Source organism: Pseudorasbora parva, chromosome 9, assembly GCF_024679245.1.
Source record: "Pseudorasbora parva isolate DD20220531a chromosome 9, ASM2467924v1, whole genome shotgun sequence".
Taxonomy (NCBI): domain Eukaryota; kingdom Metazoa; phylum Chordata; class Actinopteri; order Cypriniformes; family Gobionidae; genus Pseudorasbora; species Pseudorasbora parva.
In genome coordinates this window covers 40,288,465-40,311,742 of record NC_090180.1, presented here as the reverse complement: position 1 = coordinate 40,311,742, position 23,278 = coordinate 40,288,465, and the positions used below count along the sequence as shown (strand labels likewise).

At 38.7% G+C, this 23,278-nt stretch overlaps 1 protein-coding gene across 1 annotated transcript; it reads right to left on the bottom strand.

Moving 5' to 3' along the window:
- Positions 1-71: 71 nt before the first annotated feature.
- prss56 (serine protease 56) lies at positions 72-23,075 on the bottom strand. The gene is made up of 16 exons (XM_067453291.1): positions 22,971-23,075; positions 21,487-21,575; positions 10,709-10,867; positions 10,369-10,623; positions 9,493-9,682; positions 8,041-8,149; positions 6,801-6,957; positions 6,544-6,686; positions 5,464-5,623; positions 5,134-5,322; positions 4,349-4,516; positions 3,390-3,541; positions 2,432-2,879; positions 1,715-1,777; positions 1,419-1,525; positions 72-492 (listed from the first exon to the last, which is right to left on the bottom strand). The coding sequence occupies exons 2-16, from the start codon at positions 21,554-21,556 to the stop codon at positions 319-321; spliced, it is 2,544 nt and encodes an 847-aa protein (XP_067309392.1). The 5' UTR covers positions 21,557-21,575; positions 22,971-23,075; the 3' UTR covers positions 72-318.
- Positions 23,076-23,278: the final 203 nt, after the last annotated feature.

Here is a 23,278-nt window from a genome sequence, read left to right as displayed (position 1 = left end):
ATAACAAACATCAAATATAATATCTGTACAGTTTGTAGCTCGAACAGGAGGATCAACCTCTGTTCCTGCGAAATAAGTTAACATACAGTTAGCGTCAGTCCAGTCTCAGAGTGCAGTGACCGACTGAAACCCTTCATCCTGCAGGAAAGTGTCAGCTGTCCCATGATGACTCTTGAAAGGAGGTCCCATGCAGGAATTTCCATAGCAGCAAATGATGTCACAGAGTTTAGGATGTAACAATGCTCAGTGTCTGGGAGTCTATTTCAGCTCAAGTATCATGTCAGCAGCGTGATAGCACGCTGTGTGCGTGAATGTGTTTCATGTTTTAAGGGCATCGATGGCGAGGGCGATGATGCGTGGCATGCTGCGGTAAAATGCCTCATTCTCCAAACCCACCAAGCTGTAAAAGGTCAAAGGTCGTCCGCCAACAGTGGCCTTGATCCGTGACTGGTACAAACCACGTTCATTCTTTGTATTCAGGTCAACCAGCACCTGAGATAAAGAACACACACAATGAGATATACATGAAGAATTGAAATACAACACCAGACAAAACATACATTATCATTCTAAAAGTTTTTGTTTGTCCCCCATAAAATAATTATTTTAAATCGTCAAATAAATGCAGCTTTACTGAGCATAAGAGATAGCCTAGAAATCTAGACGCACCCTAGCAGCAACAAATCTAATCTGCCGCGAGTGTCGTCTAGCAACTCTCAACACACTTCTGAGCTGTAAAAGCCAAACTCTGGTCAGGCCAATCACATCGCGTATAGAGTCGGTGGGCGGGGCTTAACATAATGACCACCGAGTTAAGCTTCCATGATACTTGTAAACACAGAAGCTGGCGAACGGCAGTCTTTCGAATCAGCTTTGACTGCGACTCTAGAAGACTTGGAGTTAAGCTTTTCTCTGAGAAAATAACAAAGAACGGCACTGAAGAAGGGAAGATGTGTTTAGAGTTTTGCCGACTGGATACAGCGACGATCAACTAGCTCCGCTTCCCATTGCTCTGGTTGGTTGTAGCGCTATCTAATTGTGTGTAGAGGGAGTTTGAAAGACAACCGTTTATCCCTCCCCTCGGATTGAGCCCTGTCTATGGTGAGTTTCCAGACAAAACATCTTTATGTGGGACTGGCTTGTCAGGCTACATAAGAGACTTTTCAACATTACAAAATCTTACGAATCCCAAACTTTGTAAAATCTATAATCTAATCTAATACTACTCTTGTAAATATATACTGTCAAAACAGAAAAACAATAGTATGTTTGAACTTGTAAATCAAGACAAGCAATACACTCTACTAATACACTAATGCCCCAACATCCAGTATCCAACAACAAGTTTGGATATTGCCGTCTTTGTGGGGAAATTTTGTCCTCCTAACATAGGGTATACCCAAACCACACACACACACCTCCTGGAAGATCATGTTTATGTTGTTAGGTGGAACAGCCAGGATCCAGCTGTACATCTCTTTGGTGGTGCTGACCAGCTGAGCTGATTCAGTTACTCCTGAGCAAACTACAAAACAGAGAAAAACACCCTTAAAAACACCATATTCCTTAATAATACAATATAATTATAATAGCAACCCGATTCCTTTTCGAATCACAGCCGAAGTGTTCCATAACACAATAAGCCAGATAGAACATGTTTCATTATTTGACAAAAAAAAAAAATGCTAAACATGAATTAAACGAGAAACTGTACCTTTGTCATTGGCTCCTCGTATCAGTCGCTTATGCAGGTCTCTCCTTCTCCTCTGCAAGAGTTCTGAAATAACAATGATTTTGGTATTTATTAGATTGGTATCTATCTAGATATTATTCATGGATTGAATTTGTTAGTAGTTTGTTATTATTTAAAATAAAAACAAATTTATATAAAAAAATTAATAAAGAAATATTACTACTGCAATAATACTATTACACTGTAATATATATATATAAAATACATAATGAATAGTAATGTAATAATCATCCCGATGATAATTAAGAAATATAAGAAACCTTAAATCTAGTTTGTGCAGGGATGAGCTAGAATCTCCATGCATGAAATTATTGTTCTTGAGGGAAAACAATATCTGTATAAATTGGGGGAAAACTCCTATCCTCAATAATGTAAATTACCATGAAAAATAACTGATTCATCAGTTTAAAAAAAAACTAAACTAAGTAAAATAAATGGGGCGATTCAAGGGTTTAAACTCAGTAGGAAGCTTGTATTTTTGTTAGATAACTTGCAAAAATTCTTTGTTTAAAATATGTATTTTTTTGTTGTACAGCGGTCTAAATTGTCATTGTAGTTGTAGGATGACTGTTGTAGGTAAATATTCTAAATTGTAATTATTTCAGAAAAATATTTTTCTAACCCTTTATTTTGCTACTAAACTTCTCATTATTAAACATAATCCTCTTTTCCTCTTACTTTTGAAGAGTGGCTGCTGAAGCTGGGGCATCTGGGTAGGGACAGAGCGTTTTTCGAGGAGTGATTCAGAAGGTTCCAGGGTCTTGAGCTTTATTGGTTGTGCCGAAGGTTCTGCGGATCTGGATGTTGTATCCATATCATTCCGAGGAGACTCTGTTATAGCCTGATGTCCTGTGACACTTCCTGTGCTGCTTCCACTGAGAGCTTTATATATCAGAGAAGTCCAAACATCAGCTGACATTACAGACTCCCTCAAATGGGCAATATTATCCCGTTGTTGTTTTTCAGTGGTGGGAATGGTGAAATCCCTCTGAAACAGTTGGTGTTCCAAATCTGGTATGACAGGAATGCGCATTGATTCTAGTTTGGAACGCAGGGCAGTAATGGAGGAGCGTAGCTCTCCGTCGAGCTGCTGAAGAGATGCTTTTTCACTGTCCTCCTCCTGAAACTTTCATCAAAATATGAATTTAGTAAAAAGATTGCTCACTAGGATCATGCCAGACTCACATAACCGTTCAAAAGCTTGGGGTCAGTGTGTTCTTTAAAGTATTTGATAGAAGTCTCTTATGCTCACCAAAGCTATATTTATTTAATTAAATATAGAGAAAAAAACCTGTAATATTGTAAATATATTAATATATTTTTAAAAGTAATTTATTGCTTTGCGCTGAATTTTCAGCATCATTACTCCAGTCTTCAATGGCACATGATCCTTCAGAAATCATTCTAATATGACAATTGTAACTCTTACTATTATCATTGTTGAAAACAGTTGTGCTGCTTTTTTAGGATTATTGGATGAATTGTTTTCTTTTATTTTTATAAAATTATAAAGGTCTTTTACTGTCATTTTAGTCAATTTAATGTATCTTAAATGACCCCAATTTTTGAATTGTAGTGTAATCTTGTAAAGCATGTTGCTGTAACACACATTTGACCTAAAATTAGACATGTTTACCGGTGTGAAGAGTTGTTGCTCCTTAGACAGGGTATTTGAGTTCTTTAGTTCTTTGTGTTGATCCAGATCTTCAGCAATGCCTCTGAGGTAGCGTTCCCAGTCATCCACCAGGGGGCCCACTTGCTGGAATAGTGCTGGCAGGCCTACCTGCTCTTTGAGAAGAATATGTTGGTTAGAATAACAATATAGAGAATGGTGTATATGAATAACAATATGGAATACATTCTGGAAAGCATCTGTTGAGCCCTTATTGGCTGTAAATTTAGGATGTTTTCACACTTCTATTGCCTGGTCTGAACCCAAGTTCGATTGCTACCCCCCTCTCTGCTGGATTGTGTTCACAATATTATTTGGGTCCAAACCGCAATGCGTTTGCATCATCAAAGTTGCAGCTTTTTAGCCCTGTTGCTTGGCAATGATGGCGCAAGAGAAGGCAGATAAATGCATTTCATTGCAGCCTCATTTTTATATCTTGGTTTTGCTTTGGTGTCATTTCCAAATTGTCAGCACATAGCGACACTTGCGTCTATCTGCCATGAATGTACTGCCAATGTTCAAAAGAACATGGGAATCCATTTCTGCAGCAGGTGAGCAGAAATGACACATACATTCTCTCTGCTTGCAGTCAGTCACGCTTGTCAGGAAAGTGAGTAAGACGCACACACAAACAGTTTTAACGAAACATGCCTCATCAATAGCAGTTCACTTCTACGATTTAGAAAGATTGCATTCATATCAGAAGCGAACTGTACTGAAGTTCACAAGAGCCTTACCCCAGAGCCCCCTTTTTAGGCAAACTCAGGGATGCTTCATGGGTGCACACCAGAGATCAGAAAAAAAGAGTTCACATAATCCAGACAAACAAACAGAAGTCTGACGTCAATCAAACTCGGTAAGCACCAGAGTAGTGTGATAGTGTGAAAGCTCCCTTACATTGCAGAAAGTTGTAATGGCTCTACCTGTTTCAAGTGCATTTCTGCGTCTGCGTGGCATATGCGCAGAATTGTACACATTCTCCACCAACTGAGGAAGAGTTAGAGTGAAGAAGGTCAGATCGACTTTATCTCTGATGTAGTCATCTGCCCTCTGAAGCAAGTCCAGCAGAGTCTGCAGAAAGGAATGCAACTCTGTAGAGAGAAAGACATTACTATTTTTATTCAGAAAGGATGCATTAAACTGATTAAAGTGAAAGCAAAAGCTTTTAAATTGTTACTAAAGTTACTTTAGTTACTGAAAAAAGAACATTATATAAATGCTGTTCTTTTGAATGCAAGTCAAAGTTTGGTCATGACTTAATTTATGATCTTAAAATTTCCTTTAATTTAATTTAAAGGCTATACGCTCACCAAGGCTGCATTTATGTGATCAAAAACACAGTTAAAACAGTAAACAGTTTACTATGAATTTCGAAACAGTTTAATTTCATAATTTTTTTAATGGATGAATCGAACTTTATAGAAATAGATGAAAAGCCATCAATTGCCCAGCATTCATGATAACTCCTTAGGTTTAAGAATCTGCTTAATAATCTAGAATATAAGATCGTTTTTTTATTTCAGATTTTTGGTACTATATAATTCCCATATTTCCATTGCTGTTTCATTTCATTTTTCAATGACTTAACTTTTATTCCAAAACGTGGAAAATTTATACACTGGAATTTCATACATTTTCTGAGAAAATGTTTTTTTTGTGTGTTAAAATATGTAATTTTTTTCACATCAAAAATGTCTGAATAACTTACGGCACTTTTTAAATCGGCTTTGGCATTTGTCCTGAGCGAGACGCTGGCAGGCAGAGGGGTCGAGGGTCGAGGAGCAGGATAGTGTGTAGAAGTGGCAGAGTGTGCTGAACTCTGACATCTGCTGTTCCTCAGACAGCTCAGTTGTCTTAAGCAGCTCAGGACATGTGGGCTCTCGACTCCCGAAGGACTCTGGAATTTGGAGAACTGAATGTAACAGCTTTCGCGGGCTAAATGGCTTTTCACTGAGCAGAAATTGCGGGAGGGTTTAAACCCATGGTGGTGGAGATATTCATTATTTCAGTAGTGTGTGCAACATGTTAATTAACTCACTCTGTATCTCTGTCATGACCCAATCAGAGAAGGCGGTGACCCGTGTGTAAACGCCAGGCTTTCCCCTCTCTCCGCAGCCATCACCCCAAGAGGTAATGCCAAAAAGCTGAAACCGCCCTGATAAACGGTCCTGGAAGATCAACGGCCCTCCAGAGTCACCCTGTACACATGCAAAGAGACAAATTCAAATCAGATTATTGATAATCAGATGCAGTGTTAATAATGTGATATCGCTGTCAGACAGAAACCTAATATCTTCATATTTGGATATTTGCATATTCCATTTCCGTTTTTTTTTTTTTTTTTTTTTCATAAATCATTTATATACTATAGGTCACCCTTTACATCTGTCTGGGGGTTTTGAAAATATGTAACCAATGAAATGTATTAAAAAGTGCTTGTGACTAAACCTCATAAATCCATTGGATCCTCAAACTGTCGGTCAAACCTCATAACTCCACCCACATCTATCGTAAATGAAGTGCTGCACACATTTTGGACGTCTTTTCTTGTTTGCAATGCAAATGTAAAGAATAGTTCAATATATATTGTTTACTCAAAAACACTATATATAAGGTTAATGTTTTATGTATTTGAGGAGCAGAGAAGAGTGTAGCATTTGTCTAGAATTTGCCATCGAGTCAGAGCTAATACTGTCTTAAATAGTCTGTGTGTAGCACTTCATCTTTTATAACATAAAATTATAAAGGTTTTGGCCAAACATTTTGCCCACATAGCTTCAATAAACTTTATTACCAATAAGTTGATGAAAACGTAACATGATACACCTAGATGAGGGACAAACACGTATATGTCCGACATTCACTGGTTGAAAGCCTCCAACTGAGCTTGATTTTGGTAAAATGTTAATAATATAATGACACATGGAAGTATCCGACCATATACAAATCCACAATATCAACTTTGACAATGGATTATATTATATTAAAACAGTTTTTTCCATTTCCTGAAAAGGGGAGGTTTTGACCATAAAAGGTTTCCGTCTGAACGTGACTGTATTATGTTTCTTCATCAGGTGTGGTGTTCATAATGCAGGCTTGTATGACAATGTGGACATACCTGGCACGAATCAACGCCCCCAGACAGGTACCCAGCGCAGAACATGGTGTTAGTGAGCAGCTCCTTCCCCAGAGCACTGCGACAGGTGGCCTGAGAGAGGAGGGGCACCTTCGCCTCCATCACCACATCTGCAGCGGGACCGTCTACACACGTACAGAGAATCAAGACAAACATAAATAGAAAAACACTTAATAGCATTTTAAGGCAAAATTGTGTGCTCTTTTGCTAATACAATCTTCAGCAGCATATTCTCTTACCCTCATACAGAGAGCCCCAGCCGGCCACCAAACAGGGTGTGCCAGTCGGTGGATCGAGGTCGGAGGGCAAGCAGACAGGTGTGACCTGTTCAGACAGAATTACTGGAGAACTCAGCTCCACCAGAGCAATGTCGTTATTGAAAGTCTTTGGGTTAAACTGCAAAAAATATAAGGATTGGACACATAAGAGACATTTAAAAATAATAAAACTGTATGAATTTATTTATTTAAAAAACAATGCATAAATATACAGATGAGCCAAACATTATAATAGGATATTATGCCTAATATGCTGATGGTCCTCCACGTGCTGCCAAAACAGCCTGACCTTGGAAAGGCATGGACTCCACTAGACCCCTGAAGGTGTCCTGTGGTATTTGGCACCAAGACAGCAGCAGATCCTTCAAGCCCTGTAGTTTGTGAGTTAGAGCCACAGTGTATCAAAATGTGTGTGTTCAGCACATCTTGCAGATGCTTGATTGGACTGAAATATGAGGAATTTGAGGCCAGGGTAACACCTTGAACTCTTCATCACGTTCCTAAAACCATTCCTGAACAATGTGTGCAGTGTGGCAGGCAGGCTGTATTATCTTGCTTAAAGAGGCCACTTCCTGGTGTCATCACTTCCCCAGGTAAATGGTGCATACATACACGGCCGGCCACGTGATGTAAATGAAAATGGGACTCATCAGACCAGCGATTTTCTTCCACTGTTCCAAGGTCAAGTTCCGACATTCCCATGCCCAGTGTAAAGTCATCACATGCACTCTGATTGGTCTGCGGTTACGCAGCCTCGTTTGGTTTTGACATTCCTCCCATAACTATCATTAAAATGTTGTGTGACTTGTGCCACGGTAGAACTTCTGTTGGCTCGGACCAGACGGAAACCTTGATGGGTCTTGGATGCCCAACACCCTGTCACCAGTTTGTGGATTGTCCCTCCTCAGACCACTGTTGGTAAATTCTCACCACTGCTGACTGGGAGCAACCCACAAGCTTTGACTTACAGAGATACTTTGACCTGGTCGCCTTGCCATAACAACTTAGCCCTTGTGAAATTTGCTCCAATCTTTATTCCTGCCCATTTCTCCTGCATCCAAACCAGTTTTGTTAGATTGCCTTGTTAGATGACCAATGATATTTGCTTTACCTGTGACTGGTCATAATGTTTTGGCTCATCAGTATATAGGATATATTAATAAGTCAAATATATGACTGGTTGCATTTTTGATGGATTTACCTTCGGATGAGTGATGATGCGATTGACTTTCATGATCTGCTCATCAGGGTCAGTTTTTGTGAGGTCAAACTCTCCCACTACAGCTGTCCAGTAACTCTCACTGCGGCTCCTATGTGGGGGAGATACATCTTGAACGTTCACAAGCCATTTGAGAACATTTAGAAAACAAACCAATAAGACAGCACGATTTAAAATCCTTTAATAAAATAAAGACTCCAGCAAAGAAAATTAAATTTTTATATATATAAACTCCACTTAAACTCCAGGACCATTTTTTGGGATTTCCGCCTGGATTTGGCCTATCAAAATTGAAAAGCCTCCCATACACACACACAGTGGTCTAGGTTCAAAATGTTGGTGTCATTTTACAGGAAACCCTTTGAAGTTACATAAAACACTGCTGAAAGTGATAAACATGGAAGTATATGTTGTCTAAGCTGTAATAACCCCCCATAAAAGTAGGCGCTTTTTGATTTATTTATTTTTATACATTCATTTTTGAAAGTGTGTAACTCAGGCCCTGTGTGCTCTAGCACCCTGCAGACAGTTTGGGCTGCTTCCACTAAATTCCAGAAAATTGTGGAAAAAAGAAGTTTGTCTGTGTCATGTTGTATGCATGATTTATTCAAATGGCTCTGAAGGGATGACCTCCCTTTTTGCCCCTCCCCCTACCCTGCTATCCCCCTCCCCCACCCCTCCCCCCACCATATATAGTGATATAAATGCAATATTCCAGTGTCATTAAATTAATTATATATGCTGGAAACAGCCCAAACTGTCTGCAGGGTGCTAGAGCACACAGGGCCTGAGTTACACACTTTCAAAAATTTATTTATATAAAAAATTAAAATAAAAAGCGCCTACTTTTTGGGGGGTTATTACAGCTTAGACAACATATACTTACATGTTTATGACTTTTATGACTTTTAGCAGTGTTTTATGTAACTTTAAAGGGTTTCCTGTAAAATGACACCCACATCTTGAACTTAGACCACTGTATGTGTGTATGGGAGGCTTTTCAATTTGGGTAAGCCAAATCCAGGCGGAAATGGCACCAGAGTAATTTAGAGTGAATACATTACTTTGTGTAAAAAAATGCCAAAGTGATACATATCTCCAGAAAGTAGAAACTCCAGGCTTTCAAATTGTACCACATATGAGGTCACAGCTCCTCCACCGACATTTAAAATTGAAATTATATACATATATAATGATATTTTCTTGCTCATCCATCTGTTTTATAAAAGTGCAAAACAATTTCATGTTCTCAGTAGAATCTTTTTAAACAAATGTATGTACATTTCTTAGAAACAACTAGGAACAACTTGAGGGTAAGAAAATTATGACAGAATTTTCATTTTTTGGGAGACCTATCCCTTTAAAGATTGCAAAGATTTTGAAGTGGAAAGGTGGAAACACACCTCGCATGAGATATGTAATGTGTGCTCTTACCCAGCAAAGCAGTGTGCGGCAGTGAGGACCCAAGAGCTGTCTACCAGCACGCCCCCACACATCAGAGCCCCGTCCAGCCGCAGGTTCACCAGCCATGGCCAGCTGCCCAGAGGGGCAGGAGATCCCCCCATGATACGAGTGCGAGGCTGTGTCAGGTTTTGTGTGATGGAGAAACGTTGGCCACACACAGCTACATCAAAAACACATCAAAGATGATTCGAAAATAATATAACATTAATTGATAATATAGTTTTTTTTAAATAATTGTATTAATTTATTAATAATATGTACACTACCAGTGCAAAGAATCATTATTATTTTGATGTTTTTGAAATAAGTCTTTCATGGCTGCTTTGATTCAATCAAAAGAAAAATGACAAAATATTCTTCTAATTTAAAATAACTAATTTCTATTTTAATATACTTAATATAGTGTAATTTATTCCTGTGATATTTAAAGTTAATTTTTTGACATCATTAGTGTCACATGTTAGTGTCAATTATTATTATTATCAATGTTGAAAACAACTTTCGCTGCTTAATATTATTGTAGAATCTAAACATTTTTTCAGGATTATTTGATGAATTGAAAGAATTTATTTAAAATAGAAATCTTTTGTAACAAATGTCTTTACTCTGTTTTTTTTTTACCAATTTCATTCATAATTGTTAAATGAAAGTATTCAATTTGGCTATCTGATTTTACAGAAAAAAAATTAAGTAGCAAAAAGTTTGACTGGTAGTGTAGTTTTACATAATCTACACAATTAAGAAAAAAGAAAAAACATCTGCTTTTAGGAATAAGATTTGAATGTTTGCAGTATGCTTACATAATACAATGAACTTTTTTATATTTGAAAAGACATTTGTCTTTACCCTGTGCCGTGGTCTGTGTGGCCGGCTCCAGGTTCTGCATGGTGTTGAGCAGACTGCACTGCAGGACACGAGCACTGCAGCTCTCTCCCATGACTCTAACGCACATGTCTTTGTTCACCTGTGCAGATGTGCAACGGCGTTTGTAGAAGCCACAGGCCTGACTCAGCAGCCAGCTCCTCTCGCCTTCATCGGCTTCCTGCTGCGCGCGAGAGACGACCTCGCAACTCGGCTCCGACTGCATGTCCTCTGGAGACGCTACAGAATTACCAGCACCATCATTATCAGCGGCACTTAAAGTCAAAGGGTCCTTGAAATGAAGCATGTGTGTATTCAAGCTTACCACAGGCGCCTTTTCGCTGTCCACAGTCCTGAAACAGACAGGGCACACACCCTCTGCAGCCTGCCTCAGCCTTGCTGCGGTCCGACACGGCAGCATCTACGGCAGACAGAGCGCGGGACACAGCGGCCTCCATCACTACTGTTCCTCTATCAGACAGCGCTACAGAAAGATAAGTAGGCGAAAGTGAGTATATGCCTTAAAACCACCAACAGTCACATAAAGCAAAATCAATAGAGTACACTGTATATTAAAAAAAAGTCACAGCTTGAAATTTTTAAGTACAATCAACGTGGATGTTTAAGTTATTTCAACTTAGATTTGGTTAAACTGACTTAGATGAGTTACATTTTGTATAACTTAAGTTTAACATTTCTTAACTTATTTTGATGAGTTTAAACAATGTAAAAACATATGTTGTCATAACTTATTGAACATATTTTTTCCAGTGTATGGTCTTTAGGTGAATCAGAGATGGCTTCACTCTTAAAAATAAAGGTTCTTTACTGGCAATAAAGGTCCATTAACTTTCAACTTTTTGAACCTTTCATATAAGGTCTTTTATAGTGGAAAAAAGATGTATATTTGTTTCATGTTCTTCACACTGGAAAAAAAAGTTTATTATTTTAGGAACTGTTCACTGAAAGGTTCTTTGGGGAATCAAAATTCTCCTTTGTTTTTAAAATGTAATCATATTTGCTCATCAATAAAATGGTCAGATATACAAATACAAAAACTATTACAAAACTACAAGGCAGAGAGAATAGGAAACATCTGCGCAAAAAAACAAAAAGTGTAAAATAGATTTCTTCAGCAAAACGAATCCATTAGGAATCGCTCAACACATTACTGGCTGTGATGTGTGCGGTATTTTATCAGTCATGGTGTTTCCATCAGGTCAAGTGAGCCAACGCATGCCTAAAGCAGCGACTAGACCCCTAACACAAAGTTCAAACACACTGAACATCATTCAGCCGAGACTTCAAAGCTAATTAAAGTCCTTAATTAATGGCCTGAACTATGGCCTCTATGGTGACTATGCTAAACTCCTGAACACAGTCTCACTGTGACAGCACACAAGAGGACAGATTCTTACCAACAAAAATAGTTTTATTAATGTAGAAAATACTTTGTATTATGCTGTTAACAAAATAAATGTACTCCATGACTTCATTAAGTTTATAAAGGCTGTCACTGGGAGATGCCTTTTCAAAAGGTACTTTTTTTGTTGTTGCATATTGGTACCTTTAAGGTACATTAGCAATTCATCCTAAATAGACAGTAATTTGTTCATGTATAATGATCAAGTTGCCAGAAAGTACAAGCTAGTACAAAGAAGTAGGCATGCTTATAACAGTCAATTTAGAGAAACTCAATGGCAAAAGTCATAGCAAGCTTGAGCTTTGGCATCTCTGCAAACAAAATTTGTACATTAACGGAAAGGCTTTGCAACTTTTGATTATGTGTAATACATTTTTAGAGAACGTCTGCCTTTGCAACTCTTGCCACAGTGAGGAAAAACCAAATATCTGGGAATCTGGCCTACCTTTGAGCGCGCCCTGTGGCATTCTGTACACCTCTCGCACCGATGGCGCTCCGCCACACCAGCCTATCACTGTCAGGAGCAGCAGTGACATCACACCCATGACTTCACTTCACCTGTCCACAGGTGAGTCTTCCAAGAGAAAGCGTATTTTCTAATAGCCTTGAGAAGTTCCACTTTTCAAGGGTTGGATTCAACTCCTTTTGCATTAAGGGGGAAGGTCTGTGCAGAACGAGTGTCTCCGGTCCTAACCGGCTTAGCTTTCTCCCACACTCCCTCTCGGAGTATCTGTCAGAGACAGAAGCTGAAGGAACAATGGAAGAGCATGGAGCAGCCCTGCAGATATAAGCAAGACCACTGGACCACTCTCTAAGGGGGTGGGCATCAGGGCCAATGCACTCCCAGTTGAATTCATTAAGACGATGAGAGCAAATCACGAGGAACTTGCCAAGGCTGGAAATGGTTTAGTTCTGTGGTGAGAGAAAAAGAGCAAAAGAGAAAGAGAGCTGGATGGGTAGGGGGCGGGTTGTTTGAATTCATTAACATTAGAGAGAGACAGAGAGGAGGGGGTGAGAGACTGAGAGAGGGAGCATCTGTCATTCAGCCAATCTCTGAATGAGAGCATTGTGCTCCTCCCTGAGAGTTCAAAGCCAGCGAATGTGGCGATCACAGGCACGCCGACCTCCTTGATCACTTTCACGCTTTTATGTGCTCCATTAAAATATTGTCAGCTTGGATTATTGCATCTTTCTCAGCTCAGCATAGCCTCATTGCATAAATACATACAACATTAAAAAACAACAGCTCATCATTTGTTTACTCGTTACTGACTGAAGATTCGTAGAAAAGTTTATGCTTTGCTTCCTAATTTGTTGTAGTCACAGAAGCTGCTTTCCAAAACTTTTTTGAAAACAATTTCAGTGACATTTCATAAAGCAGAATCAAGTTCAATGTTAAAAATCTAATTTGAGCTCTGCATATATAACACTATGAATAAATCATGTATACTGTAGGAATGTCTAACTGCTCTTATTGTTTCATGGGAATTGCATGACAAATTTATATTTGGAAGAAAGCAAGCATTTGGTTGGGCTGCATCTAAATAAAATAAATGCAAATATGGTACAATAAACTGCTCCCTTACAATAACTAATAGATGAATCTTCACAAATTCTTTTTACATTATAAATGTAATCAATAGTTCTTGACGGTGGTTCTTAACCTTATTGACTTCAACACTCTCAGAAAAAAGGTACAGTGCTGTCACTGGGGCAGTACCCTAATGTACAAAAGTGAAAATGTACATCTTTGTACCTTACTCACCCCTAAATGGTACATATTAGTACCTTAAAAGGTACTTTAAGAGTGCATATCAGTACCTTAAAGGTACAGAGTAGTACTTTAAAGGTACATATTAGTACCTTTTTTTTGTACCTTAGGGCAGTGGTTCCCAAACCTGTCCTGGAGGACCCCCAGGACTGCACATTTTGTATGTCTCCCTAATCAGACACACCCACTTCAGGTCTTGCTATCTCTACTAATGAGCTGATGAGTTGGATCAGGTGTGTCTGATGAGGGAAACATGCAAAATGTGCAGTGCTGGGGGTCCTCTAGGACAGGTTTGGGAACCACTGCCTTAGGGTACTGCCCCAGTGACAGCACTGTACCTTTTTTTCTGACAGTGAAGGCCCACCAATCCATAACAATATTCGAAAGGCCTCCTTACTTTTCCAGTTATACATGATTTACTCCAGTTGTGTGGGCGAAAATGTTGATGCCAGTGGTCAGACTGTTTACAAGCTGGTAGAAAGGCAACATTAACTGAAATTAGCTTGAACCAGTCTGGCCATTCTCCTCTACCACCAAGATCAGAATGCAGAAGAGCATCTCAGAACACATAAAATGTTGAACCTTGAAGCAGATGGGCTGTAAAAGACCACACCGGTGCCAGAAAAGCAAACTGAGGCAACAATTCGCATGGCTGTCCAAACTTGGACAACAAAGCTTGGAAAATTGTTACCTGGTCTTATGAGTATCAATTTCTGCTGTGACATTTACATAAAAAATTACATGTTCAATAAGTTATGACAACATATGTTTTTACATTGTTTTAACTCATCAAAATAAGTTAAAGGGGGGGTGAAATGCTGTTTCATGCATACATAGCTTTTTACACCTTTAAAGACTTGGATTCCCATCCTAAACATAGACAAAGTTTCAAAAACTAATGTTGGACGTTTGATGGAGTATTTCTGTGTTAAAAATACTCCTTCCGGTTTCTCACAAGTTTCGGCGAGTTTTTTTCGAGTATGGGTCTACTTGACGTTAAATAGAGCGGAAGGTCCTTGTATGGGCCGTACGGGCTCTTCTCCCGGAAGGGTGCGCGCGCGTGACTAGAGGGAGAGAGAGGAAATGCACGCTGTAAACAGTCTCTCAGGTGCAGATCCAGTCGTCCGTGAACACTTATGTCGCGCCGCGCTCCACTTTATTCCTATGGGTGACGTCGAGCGACTTCAACGCTTCAGCACAGCATTCCGGGAAGGCAGCGCTGCATTTGAACCGATTTGAACGCAGAAATGACGGGAAGCTTCAAGGCATCGCTTCAGTCGCATCGCAAAGTGGATTTCCACGGTCACTGCTGTCACAGGACTTCACCAAATCATACCAAAGAAGTGTGTTTTTGACAGAGCGGTCCTGCTTTGGAAGATGCCGGTGAGTAAATCAACTTCAAATGTCTCTGCTATTGGCTACCGTCGCATGAGTAAACATCAGTAAACGATACGATCGCGTGCTTCGTCATTCAAATGCGCTAACGGTTACTCCATTGTTGTTCTGTATAACGTTACACTATTCTGCCTCTGACGTGCAAAACCGTTTTGCTTGCTACCTCTAAGGTCTAGTCACATACAATAGTCCATAAACCGAATCATGTCCTCATAAACTGCACACAAAGGCCCCTAAATATAGTACATACCACAGAGACGGACATCCTGATGTTGCCGTTTCTCCTGTTCAATTTATTTCAGCCTCAGATTTGATTGTGGATCATTATCTGTATTAGCTGAGATAGATGGGTTTCTCCGGTTTCTCCACGCTTGAGGACGTCACCGCTTTGCGCGCTTGTCATTCTTTAGCTCCGCCCACACGATACGCCTCCAGGCGCTCGGTTTTTTCCGGAAAGACTCGGTACAGCCCATATTTCTTTTATAAATATGATAAAACTAAAGACTTTTCAGAGATATGAAGGATGCAATACTACTCTATAGGTACTCAAGATTGACATGAGATTGACTGAAACTGAGTGTTTCACCCCCCCTTTAAGAAATGTTCAACATTTTTAAACAAGATGTAACTCATGTTATAAAGTCAGTTTAACATGATCTAAGTTGAAATAACTTAAACATCCAAGTCGATTGTACTTAAAAATTTCAGGCTGTGACTTTATTTTTACAATGCAGACAGTCCACTCCCAAAAATAGATAGTTGTAATATTTTTACCATGTACAAACAGCTCTATTTAGAACCATATCGTCCTGAAGAAACCTTTATATGCTGACATGGTTCTTAAGAGTTATTTTTCCCGCCTTTTTTGTTTTTTAAATGTGTAACTGTCAAAGCCACCTTATTATGGATTTACTACACAGTCTTAACAGGTAAACTTTTCTTTCTTAAAATGTCTATACATTTTAACTTTCCAATTGTAACTGTTTTCTACCAATCATTTTTTTTCCTCTTTTTAGTTTAGCAGAACATGCCTGCTACAGATATTGGCAATCCTATAAGTTTATTACTACTACTATTAGATTCTACCACTGTCAAAGTATTATCGCAGGCAATCTTTGGCTTCCAAGTCTGTGACAACGGCCATCTTTGAACCTCCCTCATTGTACGATGTAGAACCACCATTTAGGAACCACGACCACAGAAATCGCCACGACTGGTCATTTTTCATCTGGGACAGCCCAAAATCGTACAATGTGTAACGTTACCGGGCACAAGTGTGACCAGCTCTGTTAAGGTAAGGATACTTCTCTACTGAATTTATGATTCATGTTTATGTATAATTAGTAACATACCCAGTCACAAAGATTATTAAAACTATCCCATGACATAATTTAACTTTTTTCTTTTTAGCATTGTAAAGGGCTCACATACTGTCCATTTTTGCTCGTTTTGGCCAAATAGAAGAGACACACTGTAACTTATTAAAACACATAAAATATAACATAAAATATGCTTCTGCTATTGTTACAACCTAAAGAAGCCTTATTTGGTGCTGTTTAGAACCATTTTCCTCAAGTCAGAATTTATCATCCTGCCTTGTATCAACAGTTTAGGCTGCTGGTGGTGTAATGGTATGGGGGATATTTTCTTGACACACTTTGAGGATCGTTTAAACGCCACAGCCTTTGAGTATTGTAGCTGTCCATCCCTATTGCCACAGTGAACCCATTTTCTGATGGCTACTTCATCAGGGTAACACGCCATGTCACAAAGCTCAAATCATCTCAAACTGGTTTCTTGAACATGACAGTGAGTTCCCTATGCTCAAATGATACTCTATATCCAATAGAACAGATTTGGGATCTTGTGGAATGGGAGTTTTGCATCATGGCTGTGCAGCCGACAAAGCTGCAGCAACAAGTGATGCTATCAAGTCAATATAGACCAAAATCTCTGAGGTATGTTTCCAGCACCTTGTTATTAACAGTATATCTATTGTTTCATTATATATAATCTGATAAATAATATAACATGAAAAATCATTTTCACACATGAATTGGGACCTCAAGTCTAGACCTTGAAGTCACTAAAAGTTTTTAGGATGTGCTAGAGACTTTACAAAAGTGCTTGACTCTTGCAATGTCAATAAAGTTCTCATTTGGTATTTGAGTTTTTTTTTTCTATTAAAAAAAATGCTTTAATTACATTTAGTGCAATGACTTTAGAACACATTTAAATGTGCTGAGTGTGAGATGAGACAAGTGAGGATTAGTGGCCTGATTCATGAAATAACGGCACATGACAATTGAATAACTGTTCTTCGCTCAAATAAAGCAGGACATGACAATCAGAACGTGAAACATAAAGGAGCGAATGCACAGCCAGATATGCACTTCAATGCATCAGTGCTAATGAATGATCATTTTAAGCTGTCACATGGTATCAGGTTGGTAGCGTCTCTTTGATGTGGACTCTTTGTGAAGAAGTGTGGAGAGATTAGCGAGTCCAACTAAAGGACAAGACAGGAACACTGTGTAACGTACGTGTGCTGAGTCTGCAGTCAGGATGAGAGACCCAAATTGGAGTCATCTTTGAGCCAACTGAGCAAGCGAACACAGAAAGGGCAGGCTAAGCGGCAGGCCACTTTCAAAGTGCTTCACACAAGGCCTACACAGTATGTATGTATGTATCTGTGTGTGTGTGGGTGTGTGTATATACTTGTTTATATTACATTGTGGGGACCAAAAACATAAACCTGAGATCACCTACATTGTGGGGACCAGCCAGCGGTCCCCACAATGTAAATGGATTCATAAACATACTAAATTTGTACTAGTTTTTTTGAAAATGTAAAAATGCAGCATGTTTCCTGTGATGGGTAGGTTTAGGGGCAGTGTAGGGGGGGATAGAATTTACAGTTTGTACAGTGTAAAACCCATTACGCCTATGGAAAGTCCCCCAAATTAACAAAAACGCAATGTGTGTTTTGTGTGAGAGAGCAACTAAGAAAGAAAGACCTCTTTTAAAATACATTGGCGTAAGAGACAAAGTGTGGGTACGAACGAAGAACAATTTAAGAATGAACAAGCATCAGAGGGTGAGCAATATTTAAGAGTTATGCTGGTGAACAATGTTTTAAATACTCAGAAAAGTAAACAGATAAAAGTACAGAGATGAAAATATCAAAAGGAAAGAGGGACTTTAAGAGCAAGAGTCTCCCCATCTCACGTTCTCCTCCTCTTTTGGCACGCAGAATAAAAACAGGAGCCGACAGTGTGTTCCAGGCGTTCTATGTGGGCCCTGCACAATGGTTTTGTCATCCTACTGCCAACTGAAGCACTGAGGGATGGCATAGAAAAAAACAGGCGGCTGGTCTCCATTCATCTTTTGCCCCATCCCCTCCCTTCGTCCTGCCGCTCTCTTTGATGTTCCCTGATTAATCTGCCCTCCAGTTTCTCTTGTCCACTCTGTGGTGCTCCGGCAATCTCCTCCACGAACAAGATGCTGATCACAGCAATAAAGGCAATAGCTCAATTCAAAGAAAAGTTTGGGAGAGAGCGTGTGAGTAAACTTTTGGGTCCAATTCTACAGTGTTCGGTTAAAAAGATTGCAACTTTTAAAGCAAAGTTCTGGGTTAAGCTTTTCAAGATACATGACATCCCATTGATTACCACAGAAAATGGTTTAGAATTTCCCTTATATTGCCAATTATATTGGGACACCCCTTCAAATAATTGAATTCAGGTGTTCAAATTACTTCCATGGTCACGTGTGTACAAAATCAAGTACCTAGGCATGCAGACGCTTCTACAAACATTTGTAAAGAAATTGGTCACTCTCAGGAGCTCAGTGAAATCAAGCATGATACTGTGATACTGTGTCTATTTGTGAAATGTTCTCACAACTAAATATTTCAAAGTCAACTGTTGGAAGATATTAAAAGGATAAAAGGATATTATAACAAAGTGGAAGCAATTAGGAACAACAGCAACTCAGCCATGAAGTGATAGGCCATTTAAATCGCAGAATGGGGTCAGCACATGCTGAGGGACACAGAAGTCGGCAACTTTCTACAGAGTCAATAGCTACAGACCTCCAAACTTTGTGGCCTTCAGATTAGTTCAAGAACTGTGTGTAGAGAGCTTCATGGAATGGCAATGAGCTTCCATGGCTGAGCTGCTTATCCAAGTCTTACATCTCCAAGTGCAAAGCAAAGCACTGGATGCGGTGGTGTAAAGCTTGTCGCCACTGGACTCTAGAGCAGTAGAGACGTGTTCTCTGGAGTGACGAATCACGCTTCTCTGTCTGGCAATCCGATGGATGAGTCTGGGTTTGTCAGTTGCCAGGAGAACGGTACTTGCCTGACTGCATTGCCCCAAGTGTAAGGTTTGGTGGAGGGGGGGTTATGGTGTGGGGTTCATTTTTAGGGGTTGGGCTTGGCCCCTTAGTTCCAGTAAAAAGAACTTCACGATTCATTTTGACATTTTGGACTATTTCATGCTCCAATTTTTGTGGGATTTGGAGTTTGGAGATGAGATGCGCACCAGTGCACAAAACAAGGTCCATAAAGACATGGATGAGCGAATTTGGTGTGGAGGAACTTGACTGGCCTGCACAGAGTCCTGACTTTAACCCGATAGAACACCTTTGGGATGAATTAGAGCGGAGACTGTGAGCTAGGCCTTCTTGTCCAACATCAGTGCCTGACCTCACAAATGTGCTCAGAATGGTCAAAAACACCATTCCCATAAACACACTCTTAAAAGCCTTCCCAGAAGAGTTGAAGCTGTTATAGCTGTAAAAGGGTGGACCAACTCCATATTAAACCCTACAGATTAAGAATGGAATGTCATTAAAGTTCATGGGCATGTAAATGCAGGCATCCTAAAACTTTAGGCAATATAGTGTACATAGTGGAAGTCAATGCATTAGGTTTGAAACAAATGTGAAGCTCCCATTTTGTTAACACAGTAAAACTAATTATTTCTAACATAAATGTGTATATGAATTGTAAAGCTGTCTAATATTTTATATATTCTAGTATGTGAAAAACAGGTTTTGAATGAAATTTGTTAGTTGTAAGAAGCCCTTTATGGATGGTTACATCCTATTCTGGTTTCCATGCCTGTTTCAAAGCAGATTTAAACAAGTTTACAGGAGTCAAAATATTGGATCTGCTTGGTTACAAACATTCTTCCAAATATATGCATATGTGTTACAACAAAGATATTTATACTGGTTTGGAGAAACTTAGAGTAAAGTTTTTTTTTTTTTTTTTGGTGAACTATCCCTTTAATAAACTGAGGGGCAAGCTAATGTTTTTTTGTTTTAGTTTTTTTCTGTTGTTGTAACTGACAGCATGTCTAAAATGTTCTTGCATTTAACCCAGAACATTTCTTTGACAGAAATCATCTGAGAGACAACATCCAAAGCTAATCACAGAAGACAACACAGTTCTTATGCAATTAAACTATAGTTGGGGTGTAAGTTGAATCTTTTACAGACTGCTACTCATTCTCTCTTTCTGCTTTAAGGATGAACTTTGCGTATGTCATTGATTGAGCACTGAATCAGTGAAACCACTCACAGTTTCATAGCCTTGGGGTCTTACGCACAATCAGAGCCAATGAGAGGGCAACTTGAGTGTGTCTCAAATGGCTGTTTTAATATTATAGGGGGCAATACAGGGAGGTTACATAAAAACATGGCATACACACAAATACACCCAAACAATCCCTTCACAGTCCTGCACAACTGTAATGTTGAATAACACAGGTATTGTGTGCTACTTATGAAACCATTTGTCTCTATTGTCTGGTGCAGAGAACAATTGAAAACTGGGTCAGTGGGCTGGAAAAAAAATCAGCTCCTAACATTTCAGTTTGAGCATTTTTTTTCCCAGAGAGTGTTTTCTGTGTGACATGCATGACCCCATTAGCTTACTTACCAAACTCTTTCAGAACGCAACCTCAGCGAGGAAGACATCTGTCTATATGATTTTATCACTAAAGGTTATAATGTTAGTCAAGCAAAAAACAAAACAAGAAAAGAACATTTTTACAATAATCTCTAATTAAATCTCTACGTAAATGTTCACACTTGTTCTTTTGGTACCAAAAAAGAAAATACATTTAGTCCTGATTTGCTCAGCATTCACACTGTCATGTTCAACACCAAACCTACATTTAAAAAAAAAAAAACTGCTTTCATGACATATATTTTGTGATGGAACTAGTCGAACATCCAAAACAATGCTGGGGTAAATGCGCACGCTAAATGTACATATGATGAAACTGACTACTCGTTAAAAAAAATTCAGCTCAGTTCGCTGTCGTGTCTATTATATCTAATATGATGGGTTTTTATTGATCCATTTATCATTGAATAAATAATAATGTAAAGTCAATAAATTAGTGCTAAAATGTCAAACATGTTATGGTCTGACTAAAATGATGATGTCAAAAACAATTTAAGCAAGTGTATCCTAACAATGGTATCCATTTGAAGGACTTACAGAGTTTGTTTGCAAAAAAAATTCTGGAAACGCCATCACAGTCAAGATGCACCTCCACTCCAGACACCATACTGTCACAGCAACCACACCTACAAACACACACAATAAACAATGAAGTGACAAAGACACTCTATGAAAACACTTTCAGTGCTGCAACACACAGCTCAAACACTTGCTCTCCTGAACATACATGCTCTCACATAAATGCTTGTAATGTTAGCTGTCCAAAGCCAAACAGTTCCTCAACAAAATCTGTGTGAGTGTCTCGATCAACACAGGCCTCCATCATCACCTCATCTGTTGAAGCCATTACTTCACATTCCCTGGATCAAATCCTTTAGCTAATTAAAAACATGACATAGAGACTAAAACATCTATATCTAGAGCAAAAAAGGCCAAAAACACCATAAGTCCATCAGAGACACTTAATTCAAAATGTTTAAAGATCTTATGTAATTTGTCAAAACTAAGAATGCAAAAGGATGCTACACGGGTGTGAATAAGATAAGGGATAGTATAACTCACCTTTAATATATCATGGCAATATTCATTTAAAAACAGGTGACAAATACACAAATAAAAATAGGTGTATTTGTCACCTGCTTTTAAATGAATATTGTCATGATATATTAAAGGCTTTTTCATTTTTTTCTACATTACCCGAGTGCCTTGGAAATTCTGAAATTTTTTGATCTTATGAAATTGTTTTAGTATGCTAGCACATGGTATTTTTTTAAAAAAATGTAAAAGCATATATTCTATGAACAGTTTTGACAATAAAAGGTAAACACCAAATGTGTAACAATAAATAGCTTGTCAAAACAATACAAATACATATTTTTACTGTAGTACAGAGGCAATATAAAAGTATAAAATGTACTTAACTTTGCAAAACACGTTATCTGTGTTTATCTTATGTTATCGTGCTTACTATTTTTTTTTATCACACAATATTAATGTGTCTTTATTCAATAAAATATATTGCTTTTATAACTTAATCATCATAATCATATGGGGCACCCTTTGCATAAAAAAGCTTGAAACCCCTTCGTGTATTGTATAAAGAGCCTGAAAACTGGCAAATTACAAAATAAAACACTCTAAATCAGCATTTAAAAAATGTATCGCACATTAAGAGTTAAAATGGCACTGACATCTAGGATTGGGCAACGAAACAGAAACACTGGCCAATGGAGGTTTCACACCTAGCTATGGCCTGGTGGCAGGTCTTTACTGAGTTTACGTTCCATCAGTAGGAGCAGTGTTATTTAGCAGAGCAATAGCATAGCTGTACAGACAATATTGCAATCCACACAACATAATGGGGGGCATATCAGAGTCAAAAAGAGGATAAAAGAGGATGGTGTGCGTAGGCCTATTGCTAGCGCATCTGTGACCAGAGGAACTCCAAGTCTTTCTGTTGTATCGATCGAGACGATCTATACATGTGAAGGCAGAGTATATTACATGACCTGCATGTTTACCTTTATAATCATGATAGGTGCCATAGGCAAAAACTCGTCCATTTGGGACCATCTGCCATGGCCGACTTCGATGGAGAGGTTCTTGAACATAGGATGTCAACAGCGCCTTCTACCGGACTATAACAATATTAACAAACCATGTGCTTCTGGCAGAGGTAAACCGAAGTAAACACGTAACCTTCACCTCCAAATGTTATTTTATTAGGATCACAAATGCGTTCGACAAGAAAGAAAGAAAAAATGACGAAGTTAGTGCAATTAACCATTTAAATGTGCGCTATAAATAAAATCTATTTTTATTATTATTT

What these genes read in the sequence shown, in the direction of transcription:
- prss56 (XM_067453291.1), bottom strand. Translation starts at nt 21,556, where the DNA reads ATGGTGTCTGGAGTGGAGGTGCATCTTGACTGTGATGGCGTTTCCAGA. An exon ending in AAGCCGATTTAAAAAGTGCC is followed by an intron (nt 4,517 to 5,133) that starts GTAAGTTATTCA and finishes TTCTCTCTACAG; the next exon opens with AGTTGCATTCCTTTCTGCAG. An exon ending in CAGAAATGCACTTGAAACAG is followed by an intron (nt 3,542 to 4,348) that starts GTAGAGCCATTA and finishes TTCTTCTCAAAG; the next exon opens with AGCAGGTAGGCCTGCCAGCA.